This window comes from Primulina eburnea, chromosome 4, assembly GCF_022965805.1.
Source record: "Primulina eburnea isolate SZY01 chromosome 4, ASM2296580v1, whole genome shotgun sequence".
NCBI classification, from domain to species: Eukaryota; Viridiplantae; Streptophyta; class Magnoliopsida; order Lamiales; family Gesneriaceae; genus Primulina; species Primulina eburnea.
In genome coordinates, this window is record NC_133104.1 from 2,600,955 (window position 1) to 2,613,351 (window position 12,397).

Consider the following 12,397-nt stretch of genomic DNA (forward strand, 5'->3'; position numbering starts at 1 on the left):
ACTAAATGTAATTTGTGGTGTGTTGATAATTTATCTCACTTAATTTATTAGACTAATAATCAAATAATTAATCATAAAATTATGTTTTAAACCGAGTCAAAATGATTATTAATATATCTTAAAATTTTAACCAAACATTAGATAAGTATGTGGTTATTTATCTATCCTTATTTAAACACATCAACCAAACACACCCTAAGATTATTTACTACACATTGTTGGGTGAAATAATTGTCTCTATTTGGTTGAATGATCGAACTATGGTGGTTGAGCTGTTGTGCGATTTAAAAGATTTGAGTTGCACCATTACCACCAGCTATAACTTTTGGTTCAACGACAATCGCTTGGTCCTATAATTGGTATCAGCGCCAAGGTCAATTTTTTTTTATATAAGAAAATAACATTCTCAAATGTATTCGAGAAGATAATTTTCTATGTATATATATATAAAAAAAAAGCGGACTAAGTTTATTTTACAAATTTTCTTGCTAGTTAAGGGGTATCATCTTTCTTCTATTTGTCGACATAACGTGTTTTATTGGTCAATGATATTCTCAAGCACGACGACTATAAACTATTCCACGGGAAAAGAACCACGAATCACAAATATAATTGAAGCATTTTAATTTTGGAAGTATATTTTCATATATTATAAAGTGTGTGTGTGTGTATATATATATATATATATATATATATATATCTTTATTTGTTGTACATCAACATCAACTAGCTAAATATTCCCCACAAACTTTGTGGATGCCACCAAAAATATTCAAAATAAGTAGTCGTATGAATTCCTCAATTTGAGACCACATCCAATTAAATAATATGTTTTGCATTTGTTTTTTGGCCTAATCGTGATATTGTCGTGGAGGTTGTATACACACCCAATTTTGGCGTTTATGTTCCGTATCAAGAACAAGAAGATAATTTTTTTTTTTTTATTTTAAAAAAAGGGGACATTGTGGTACCAAATCAATAATTAAGTTTGAGTAGGTCTTCTGTGAGACGGTCTCACGAATCTTTATCTATGAAACGAGTCAACCCTACCGATATTCACAATAAAAAGTAATAGTATTAGCATAAAAAATAATAATTTTTCATGGATGACCTAAATAAGATATATGTCTCACAAAATACGACCACTGAGACCGTCTCACGCAAGTTTTTGCCTATACATTTTACTTTATGTTGGAGGAACCTTTTAATCTCTGTTTCATATTTACAATAATAACTAATATTTTTGACATAAAAAATAATATTTTTTATGGTAATCCAAATAGAAGATCCGTCTCACAAATCTAGGAGATGCGTCTCACAAAATTGATTTGCGAGACATTCTCAATTTTTTTTTAAAATTATTATGTATCAAAGTAGTGAAAAGGAAAACCATGTCTTACAGTTAACCTAAAAATTTTAGAAATCTTTTCGAAATATATATTTGATTTTGGTCCATTATAATCGGGGCTATAATGGAATAGTGTAGGATTCGTGAGAAAATGGATTTGAGCAGATTTGGATTTTCAATCCACAGCTCACGTTCCTCCACCTGTTTGGCCCTCAAAATTAAATTGGCCTGATTTGGATCCTTTATCTGATTTGAGAGGAATATATGAAATTCAATCTTCTTTTTCATCCTTCCAAATCCTTCAAGTTCTTATACTTCAACTTCGATTCATATTTTTTCTAGGACTGAACGTTTACCGATTTATTAAAAAATATAACTTAGGATAACGGTACAACTCAAATTTTTTGAACGGTACAGACGTACAGCAGCTCAAACACCATATTTCGATTATTCTAATAAATATAGACAAATATTTTATTCCAACATTTTTTCTTCACATGTATACGTGCATCTTGCTGCTCTTGCTTCTTCGAACCGACGCACAACTTGCTCCTCCTCTTTTTATCAATCTCACCTGGGTTGACGAATACTGTTTGGTTTGTTACTTCTTATCCTTAACATTCTTGTGCTTAGATCTTGAAATTAAGTTTTTATCTTTAATAATTTTGTGGTGTGTATTTTTGCATTAGTCCGATAAGGGTGGTATACCATACCGTACCGTACCGAAAATCATATACCGTACCGAAAATTTCGGTACATATAATTAGCATACTGATTATACCGAAATTGTACAGTATACCGAGATTTCGTTACGGTATCGGTATATACCATTTGATACCGAAAAAAATCTTATATTTTAAATTTTTTTATAAATATATTGTTTTAAAATATTATATATTTTAAAAATTTTGTATATTTTTTCGGTATTTCGGTATTCCGGTATATACCAAAATTTTTAAATTGTATACCGTTACCGTACCGAAAAAATTCGGCATTGTTACCGTACCGTACCGAAATCTTCGGTATACCAAAAATTCGATAAATTCGGTATTTTTTCGGTACGGTAATCTCGGTATACCGAACAATTCTATATTTTTTCATACCCTTAACTCTTAAGTTTGATGGTGAAGACAAACTAATGTGGGCTATGGTTGGCTTTAGCCCAGTGTAGCTCCTGGGCTTTAATTTTTAATATATACTTAGCCCATTCTTTCTTTGGGCTTGTGAGTACACATATATATAGTAGTGGTTGTGTGCTTAATTCATATATATAAAGCTGATTGAAACAATTTTCTTTGAATATATGAATCTTGCACTCAAGAGTCAAGATTCATATGGAAGCACAAATCATGGTATTCATTCCCCAACACCAGAAAATAAAGGCAAAAAAAGGGAACTTATTCAAGAATGCAGCCAGAGGCGATCCCGCAGACGCTCTTCTCCGACACCAAACATCTCATCAACTCTTTCACCATCTCTGTAGAAATTAAAGGTGGGCGTGTACCGAATATGCTGAGTAGTTTCAGGGCACTCATCTATGTCAGCATACACAAAAGAAACCTTTGGAAATTTGCCGCTCAGTTCGCAAAATGTAGGCAGAATCTGACTGCACACTCCACACCTAAAAAACAGCAAACCCGAGTTACCAAGACGAATGAGTTTCTTCCATCTCAACATTTCAACAAACACCTGATGCGCATGTGTACCCGCTGTTCTATACTTCAATTCTAAAACACACGAAGACGTCGAAATAAATAAACAAAAGAGCGGTATCGACAAACCATGATGCACCGTAGTTGATTACTGCCTGAAAAATAGAATTTCCGACATAGAATTTAGCAACAAATTATAGCCAAAAATATATAATTGCCTGATTTATTGCTTACAGGGAGTTTTGAAGTTCTGACTTCGCGAAGGATTTCCTTGAGATTATCATCGCTAGTGGCACTAACAAGGTCACCTTGATAATTTTTCTTCGATTTCAAAGCTGAGTAGCTATCTTCTGCGCCTTCGTTTCCCTTTTCTTCTTCGCCATTTCCACCCAACTCAGCTCCTTTCTTCATATTTGGCCGATAAAATTTATTGATGACGTGAGTGCGTTAATTTTAGTATCCCTGTTTTTATTTGTAATTAATATGTTCTTCGAATTTACCTTTTATAAATATATATTTTTAAATAAATATTTTAATTATTTGACTTAATAAATAAATTTAAATAATAATTTTAAATATTTATTATTAATTATCGTCAATAAAAAAAAACAAATAACTTGAGTAAATTGCCCCCCTACTTCTAATTTTTAATTTTTGATCATTTATAAAATCCAATTTAAATTCAACAACAGCAATTGTTCTTGGAGTAAGTCTCATGTGAGACCGTCTCACGGATCTTAATCTGTGAGATGAGTCAACCCTACCGATATTCACAATAAAAATTATTACTCTTAGGGTATGTTTGGTATGTGTGATAAGCAAAAGATAGATTGTTAGACTCATATTTGTCTCATTTTTTTATTGGTCCAATTAATCAAGAAGGTCATGATAAAAAAAACCTATTTGGGTGAAAAGACATCACATTGTTTTGGGAGGATTGAGAATCCAATTATATATCCCTAACTTAAGTTTTGTCATCAATCCAATTATTTATCCTATCCTACACACCAAACATAACCTTAGCATAAAAAGTAGTATTTTTTCATAGATAACCCAAATAAGATATTCGTCTTACAAATACGACCCGTGAGACCGTGTCACACAAATTTTTACTTTGTTCTTGATTTGAATTGATAGTAGAAAAGAAGTGGAAAAGATAAACTAGGTGATGTAGAATGAATATCTCACACGTGAAAACTACAATCTAATATAAAAATGATATAAAAAGAAATATCAAAGATTCTCGAGAAAACGAGACCCAAAATTGAATACATAATCTCAAATCGTTACGGAGTAAACTAGTTCAAACTTTTAATTCACCTATTTCAGCACTGATAACTACTACCATATTCGTTGTTGGTCCTCTCCGAAAGATAGGTTCTTACGCGTTACTCATCCATCTGTCTCTGGAAACACCACTCCCGATTTACATGATATATAGATAGAAAGTGATGAATATATCATAGGTAGACAGTGTTAATTAATTTTAGTAAGAAGGAGAGCAATGGTAATGGAGCTGATACTATTATCTAGTTTGAGCATCTGTTGATCAACCAAATTGGCATAATGATGGAACAAATTGTCCAACATCAATGTCTCTCCAAAATGATTCACAAGCATTGATTCTTGAATGGATCTCACTGTTTTCGCCACCGCTGCTCCGTAGCTCGAACAATCTCCACAATCCTTGTCTGTTTCATACATTTCCACATTCTCCAGTTTGAATGACCCCTCTTTTCTTACTTCCTCTTCAAGTTCTTCCATCGATGGCGCGTAGAAGTGAACCTCATACGACTCCAGTTTTTCCTCCGAAACTTCACCCTGTCAAAAATCTGCAGTTTGAGTTTATATGTAAACCGATTTATAAATGAAAGCCGATGTATATAAATACCTGCGCAACTAGGATAGCCAAAGATTGGTAGAGAATTTCCCAAAAGATATCGTGGACATGGTTACGACCAACCCTCCCCAACAAAATGAGCACCATTTGTCCTCCATGTACGAGTTCTCGGAACCTTGACTTGAGAAACAATGAAAAATCTTGTTGGAATTGTTTGTGATACGCTTGTTGTACTTGTGGTGGGCTCTTGTCTGATATGTATATGCTCTTTTTGTTTATAGACATACCATGCTCATCATAAATACCTGAAGGAACCTGCAATTAATCAAATGAACGAAATTATAAATAAAAAAATGGAGTGCAAAACTAATTATTATGTAGCTAGTTAGGGGGAAGTAGCTAGCAGACCCTGGATAACCAATGCAAACTGTTCGAAGAATAGATGAAGTGCAAGCAACTATCCGGAAACAGCCTGCCATAAAACGAGCCCGGATAGGCAGCTACGTAAATACAACTAGGCGTCTTGAGCTCCCGATACCATTCGGGTAAGGCCTGGAAAATAGTGTTGAAATCATTGGTAGGAAGATCGTTGAGATACACCCTGAATTCGGGTACTTCTCTACCGGTGGCAGTTGCTGTGGTCTCCACAGATTCCACGATATCTTTGATGTTTAAGAGAGTGTTAGGCCCCGAAGAACACCCGAGATCGGCTATGCCTATGCTCTTGGGCCAGCTTGTTGCCACCAGCACTTTCTCTATGGCCTCTACCATTATGTGTTTTACCTTATCAGAGGCCTTTTTCTGCACGCATATATGTGTAACATCAGAATTTGTATATGACATGCAAGATGAGTAATCACAATTAGAAAGAAACCTGGAGTGAAGAATTCTTGGAATAGCTATTCTCTCCAAGCCCTCCATTCATGTGGAAAACATTCCCTAGATCCATGAGTTGGAGCAAAGTTAGCATCCAATGCCCCAACATGCAGCTAGTTTTCTTGGTTTATGCCACATTTTAAAGACACTAGCGTGCACGTATGTTATCAAATTAGATATTCATGAATTGATACCACAAAGTAAAAGCGTGCTGTTGACCAATTGAAAGTGGGGGGGACTCCCCCTATTGTAGGAAAACATATGGGCAATTTTTATTTTTTATTTTTATTAAATTAGAATCCACGTGAATTATATTTAGAATTTTTTATTATTTTTATGATGTAAGAATCCAATAATTTATCAATGCATATAGTTAATTCTCCGGATTAACCCAATATCTTATAAAGTACGCCAGCTAGGTAAATATATACTAAGAAAATCTTATGAGAAACTCGTCTGAAAAAATATTGATAAAAAAAATGGAATTCTTGATTATTGATCAAATATTCACTCACTTTACCGAATTATACAGCCTTACTAAAGCTATGTTTGATTAATTTTGGCAAGTGGAAGTGCAGCTTTGCTTTAATCATGACCAGCTAATAAAATTATTATTTCTTTTTGGTCAACTTTGGGCACTATCATATAAAAACTTTTTTAAATAACGCGATTATTTTCCCAACTTAGCTAGGATTCATTTCCTTTTCAGTATTTTGGAAGAATGAGGGCCTCTCTTTTTCGTCCACTTCCAAAATCACCACCCCGTTCGAATACTGTACTGACTTTGACAAGTGTCGGCCAAGGGGCACTAACTTCTTTACTTTTATCACATGAACCAATGACGATTTTGGAAAAAAATAAATTAGATTTTGACTGGGTACATTGTCTTTTCTTTCTTAGGTACAGAAATTTTGCGGAGTGAGTTTATGGAATATGAAACTAAAGTAGAGTTCATTTTGTGTCCTTCATCCAACCGTGTTCACGGTGGACGAGTCTACGTTACATCGTGAAATTTACTTTCGATTTTCGTTTTATATACGGGAAATTGGATTTCAGTTCTCAGTAATCATTTTTTTTTGTGTTCAATCCCTGAGTACTTTTTCAGTACCACATTTCCACATAAAGTGTACCACATTTCCACATGACATAATACCACAATTTTACGGATAGGGAGTGAACCCAAAAAAATATTTTGATTGGAGATTTTTCACCAACTTCCCCTATATAAGCAATCGACAGATCATCTTATTTGAAAATAAAAAATGTGGAGTCCGTTCATATTTTTATTTTACAGTGAAATGACATCAAGAGTAGCATGAACTCACCCTCCAAAGTGTATCATGGCAAGGGTCGGGAGCAAGACATTTTCTCTCGAGGCAAAATTCTTTTTTAAAAAAATTTAAACAATAAAATTTTAAAACAGAGATAATGATTTAAAAAATAATCACAAAATAATACTAGTATATTTATTATGTTTTGATATATATTTACAAGAAAATTGGTCCTAAAAAGAATTTTACTTAGATATATTAAAAATAAAAAGCTATTAATTCAAAAAATAAATCACTTTGAGAATTAGAAGAAACTAGAAGACAAAATTTTACAATCATGACTTACTAGATAAAATCATATTTTATTTTTTATTACTTTATTTTATTTTGTAAATATACTTTTTTGGAGGTGGCTTCAAGTCTTCAACCTAGCCATCCACCCCCCAAACGACCTGACGGACGCTTGTACCATGAATTTTGGAATATGCAACAACTAAAGAGTAGGAGGGAGCACAAATTTAAAAGCTGGTTTCAAATCCCCGGCTTGAGCTATAGTCTTGTGAATACTAAATGGAAAGTAACGCAATCAAGAATGACAGCAGAAAGGCCTTCAGGGATGGATACTGGATACATCTCGCGGCTCACACGAATATGGTAGGTAATATGGCCTAAGTCATGTGCTGAAGATTCATTGCTTGGACATCGATCAACAAACATGTAATTCACATGTGTATATATCTACTAACCTTTTTGAATGAACTAGTGATGCAATTTTTCTTGTATTCGCTTCCCTTGGATGTTTCGATCGATCGACGGACATACTCTACGGATACCGCACCAGGGACATAGTCTCCACGCATTTATGCACGATAACATACTGTCATGAAACACAATCCTGCTAATGAATCAACTATCAAGAAATAACTTTGTTGAAGTACACCATAACTTGGTTCAAGTACACTACAACATGATATAAAATCAGTAACTTTCAGTGATGATTGATTAATCACAAGGGTCTCTTTCTCAGCTCTAGGCAACATAAACAACACGAGGAACTTTCCCGTCATCAAATGGCAAGCAAACATACTCCCGCGAGAACTCTTGCGCAATCTCAAACGCCAATTCACCGTGCAACGCCTTGCAATACATGAACAAGACGACATTCGAAGCCGCGGCATAGAGCATCCATAGAGTCATAATACCCGCCTGAACTATACATATAAAGATGAGAAACGCCCTGTCAATCCACCCCGCACTATTCGGCACCAACCTAAAACACGAAAAGATATAAGGGACCAACATCAAACACGAAAAGGACATGAGCCCAAGACCCAAACCAAACAATACGATCATGGAAATTCCAACTTTCTTCATTCCCTTCATTAAATGAGAGCTCCTCTTCAATGGCGCAAACCCCCACTGTGATTCAACCACCGCAATCACATTCACCAGATGCCATTCAGCTAAAACGTAAACTACCAACCCAATAAGCAACACCGCGATCAATGTAGCACTAAGCATAACAAACAAGCCATCGTAGTCGATTTCAAACCCTAATAACAGGAGCCCATTAAACGACAACCACGCAATAAACCCAACGCCTAAGCAAACCACCCCCACAAAAAGGGCAGCTATACTAACAGTGACAAGAAGGGGGAGAAAAGAAAACAAAATTGACTTCATCGAGGAAACAAATTTCACAGGCCTACCGTAGAATCCATGAAAGGTGCTGTAGGTGATGGATGCAGAGGCGAAAAGGGAGAATACCAGAACAAAGAGCGCGTAAAGAACGGGGATAAATTTGTCGGCAGGAGGGACTTGTGCGAGAAGAACTCGGTTATAGCTGGACAGAATTGAAGTGGGATGAGAAAGAAAAGGGTAAACAATGATGGAAAAGGATAAGGGGAGGAGGAAGAGAACTGAGAGAGCTAAGAAGTGGCGGGAGTGGGCGTTGATTATGCATTTTGCTTCGGAGATGACTCCGCGGAGGTTTAGACTGTGGGTTGACATGGTCACAGATCGAAGAGAAGATGTCACGAGGGAGACGGAGATATGAAGAAACTAGACGACGGCGACGATGGAGAGTCGAAAGAATTACACTTTGATACTCCAATTTTTGTTAAATTGGAAATTTTGTCCTTCAATTAATAGTTATTTATTTTTAGTACATTCATGAGTAAACTTAATTCCTAAAATAAGATATCTAAAAATTTATAGTAAATTGAAATAAATTACCATATATAATTTTAATTTCTTAAATTTGGATTATTTCGAATAAACTATTGGTGAAGTTCTATCTTAGCTTCTTTCGAACTTCTTGTTTCAGAAGGTGAATCCATCAGATTTGATCAACCATCTTCGAGGCCTACCCCCTACCTTTTTACCTTTAAAGAATTGTTGAGCCCTTATGCAGCGTCCCGAGAAAACTAGGTGGATCCAGGTTTAGATTGAATCACATATTATTTTTTCTTAGGGTAAGCCCCTTCTGGCTTGGGCTGCTTTAATGGTAATCTTTACATTTTCCCTTTCACTCGTAGTGTGGGGAAGAAGTGGGCTCTAGAAGTACTACTAAATTGAGTTGAGGAATCAAACCACCCTTTTTTCTTGGAAAATGGCTCAGTGGGAGGAGCGTCGCAGACACATTCACCACTCAAGGAGCCCCAGCAGTTATATTCACTAAATTGTTTAAAATAATAAGAAAAAATCAAATATAAAAATTAACATTAAAGAAGAAATAAAAAAATAGTACAAACAATTTATCCTGGTATCATTATCCTACAAAAATAACATCAATTTTATACTAATAATTTTCTTAATTCCATTGAACTAATATTATTCAACAAAAGCGTATTAGAATTAACATCATATCTGAAAAATCATATATACATTAATATATATTAATTTAATCGGATATTCTAGTCGAGTATTAGTGAGATTCTTTAACACTCGCCTCCATTTCATACCAGAAAATTTTCATATCCGACTAACCATTTATTTAATCGAGTGAAAAAAATCTGCTCCTTGTTTTTTCTATTCGGATCGGATATCGGATGATCAGTCGAATTTAGAGGAAATTTACAACCATATTGTTCTCAAGGTGAATTCAGTAAATTTTAACAAAATTGTAGACGTCATCAAATTAAATTACGCCGTAGAAACAAGGGCGAACCTCCTGACCCAAATGTAATATAAAGTACAGAAACAGAATCAATTTTTTTAAATTTTATTTTTTGCCTTTCAAATAATTCAATGAAGTTTAGTTTGAGAAATTTCAAAGTCAATAAATTATATTATATTGGATACTAAATTATATTATAACTATAACTTAAATTATAATAATAAGTTTTACGAGTTATAAAAATTAAGAATAAATTAATTATTTCTCATGATATAAATTGATCGGTACTTATATCAATAAAAATAGACAAATAAACATCAATGTTAAGGAATGTAAATGAGCCGAGCCGAGCCGAACAGTATCAGGCTCGGGCTCGGCTCGTTAAACTATTTGCTCGGCTCGGGCTCGTTACGAGCCTTTGGTTTGAAGCTCAGGCTCGGCTCGTTCGGAAGTTATGAAGCTCAGGCTCGGCTCGAGCTCGGCTCGTTAATGGCTCGTTTATCTTGTTTAATGAGGCTGGCTCCGATTCGGCTCGTTAAACAAGCTCGTTAAACGAGCTCGTTTCTGCTCAGAAGACCTCGCGCATATGCGCGCTCTGTCTTGTTTGAAAAACCGTCGCTGATTAATTCAGCGAAGGTTTGTCGCTAAATGTTCAGTATAGTTTAGTTTCCTTTGTTAATCTGCGCGGTTCATCTTATTACTTCAGCATGAACTTATTTTTCTTATTTTTTTACTTCGTCAACATTGATATGCCGAAGTAAAATATAATAAAAAAAATATAGTGAAGCCCGTGTTTTTAAACATCCGAAGTAAAATATATTATTTTACTTCGTTTGTGTTATTACGGAAGTTATTGGTAATGTATTACTTCGTAATTTATTATTGCCGAAGTAAAGCCTGCCGAAGTAAAATCCGATTTTTCTACTAGTATTATAACATTGTAATTTCTGTAAGATATACTTTAGAATTTTGAATAAATGAATATTATATGTATATAAATATAACGAATTACTTGGGCCTATATAATTTTGGACCATATCATATTATAATATGATACTATATAATGTATCACGTACGTGACCTTGTATTTTTGGACCTCACAATGCTAAAGTTTCTTCTATACGGCAACATTAGATATCTAGTTGGTTGCCTTTGATGTCAGATATTCAGTTTATTATATTAAAATATTTTAATTTTTTTATATATTTACTTTAAAGTATAATTAATTTCAAACCATAATATTTTTAAATAATAAGATTATATACGTATAATCATATGTAAAATTAATTAAGAGTGAGAGTGCATACGCTAGATTCATTGCCGTAGCAGCAATAACAGATTGAAACTTTTGAACTTTTGTCTCTACATACGGTAGAATTAATTTCTACGGAGTGAGAGTGCATACGCTAGAATTAATTTATATCATTGCATTAACAGATATTTATATCATTGCATTAACAATCCACCAAATATGAGTTTCTTAAGTAGACTAAATTCATTGCCGTAGCAGCAATATTCAAACACACCTGAGAGGCTCAAACTTTTGAACTTTTGTCTCTAATTGTTTTGCCCACTGTATTTGGAGATGAAACCAAACCAGAATCAGAGCTAGGGTTCGCGACCTATACGATCTCCAAACTCTCGATTCACGGCTCAATCAAAGTCGACCCAGACGGTACAAGGATTTTCAGCCTTAGGCGCTGGCGGAAGAACGGAGAATCGTCGGAAACCGTACGCGGTTTAGAGGTGGACGGGAAAAGGGGTCTCGCTACCTATACACGCTCAAATCTACCGATTTCTGCTTCGATAATGGTCGACCGGACCTGGGCTACGACCGGAGACCCTCGGCGACGACGGGCGGAGGTCGGGAGGCGCGAATTCGGGGGGAATAGGTGAGGTTACGGGAATAGCCGAATAGGGTTTGGGATTTGGAATAGATGAGGATGAGGTTACGGGAATATGCCATTATTGCCATAACATTCACATTTTTAATATAATTTTTAATTTATTATTATTTATCATACATAATTATTTTAATATTATAACTCATTAATTATCTCAAATTCGAGCTCACGATCTACCTAAACGAGCTGAGCTCGAGCCCGAGCTCGTGAACCACTTAAACGAGCCGAGCTCGAGTTCGAGCTCACGAGCCAGCTAAACGAGTCGAGCTCAATTTTGAGCTCACGAACCTATTATCGAACATGTTCACGAGCTAACGAGCCGAACATCATTAATCTCAAGCTCGGCTCAACAAAATTGTCGAGCCCAAAATAAGGCTCGGGCTGGGCT

At 35.0% G+C, this 12,397-nt stretch overlaps 3 protein-coding genes across 3 annotated transcripts; all 3 read right to left on the bottom strand.

The window, feature by feature from the left end:
• Positions 1 to 2,625: 2,625 nt before the first annotated feature.
• Positions 2,626 to 3,491, bottom strand: LOC140830597 (thioredoxin-like 3-3). Its single transcript, XM_073193999.1, has 3 exons — positions 3,235 to 3,491; positions 3,130 to 3,155; positions 2,626 to 2,969 (listed from the first exon to the last, which is right to left on the bottom strand). The coding sequence occupies exons 1-3, from the start codon at positions 3,409 to 3,411 to the stop codon at positions 2,750 to 2,752; spliced, it is 423 nt and encodes a 140-aa protein (XP_073050100.1). The 5' UTR covers positions 3,412 to 3,491; the 3' UTR covers positions 2,626 to 2,749.
• Positions 3,492 to 4,261: 770 nt separating this feature from the next.
• On the bottom strand, positions 4,262 to 5,943 carry LOC140830596 (probable methyltransferase TCM_000336). Its single transcript, XM_073193998.1, has 4 exons — positions 5,715 to 5,943; positions 5,249 to 5,641; positions 4,892 to 5,155; positions 4,262 to 4,821 (listed from the first exon to the last, which is right to left on the bottom strand). Exons 1-4 carry the CDS (start codon positions 5,823 to 5,825, stop codon positions 4,477 to 4,479), a joined length of 1,113 nt encoding a protein of 370 aa, XP_073050099.1. The 5' UTR covers positions 5,826 to 5,943; the 3' UTR covers positions 4,262 to 4,476.
• Positions 5,944 to 7,865: 1,922 nt separating this feature from the next.
• Positions 7,866 to 9,097, bottom strand: LOC140830598 (uncharacterized). Its single transcript, XM_073194000.1, has one exon. The coding sequence runs from the start codon at positions 8,995 to 8,997 to the stop codon at positions 8,017 to 8,019; it is 981 nt and encodes a 326-aa protein (XP_073050101.1). The 5' UTR covers positions 8,998 to 9,097; the 3' UTR covers positions 7,866 to 8,016.
• Between the last annotated feature and the right edge of the window lie 3,300 nt (positions 9,098 to 12,397).

Bases quoted from the DNA above. Each gene is read 5' to 3' on its own strand.
- LOC140830597 (XM_073193999.1), bottom strand. From the start codon at position 3,411: ATGAAGAAAGGAGCTGAGTTGGGTGGAAATGGCGAAGAAGAAAAGGGA. The intron at 3,156-3,234 runs GTAAGCAATAAA...TCTATTTTTCAG, and splicing joins TCAGAACTTCAAAACTCCCT to GCAGTAATCAACTACGGTGC. The intron at 2,970-3,129 runs GTTTGTCGATAC...GCTGTTTTTTAG, and splicing joins ATCAACTACGGTGCATCATG to GTGTGGAGTGTGCAGTCAGA.
- LOC140830596 (XM_073193998.1), bottom strand. From the start codon at position 5,825: ATGTTGGGGCATTGGATGCTAACTTTGCTCCAACTCATGGATCTAGGG. The intron at 5,156-5,248 runs GTCTGCTAGCTA...GATTAATTGCAG, and splicing joins GTTTGCATTGGTTATCCAGG to GTTCCTTCAGGTATTTATGA. The intron at 4,822-4,891 runs GTATTTATATAC...GATTTTTGACAG, and splicing joins TGGCTATCCTAGTTGCGCAG to GGTGAAGTTTCGGAGGAAAA.
- LOC140830598 (XM_073194000.1), bottom strand. From the start codon at position 8,997: ATGTCAACCCACAGTCTAAACCTCCGCGGAGTCATCTCCGAAGCAAAA.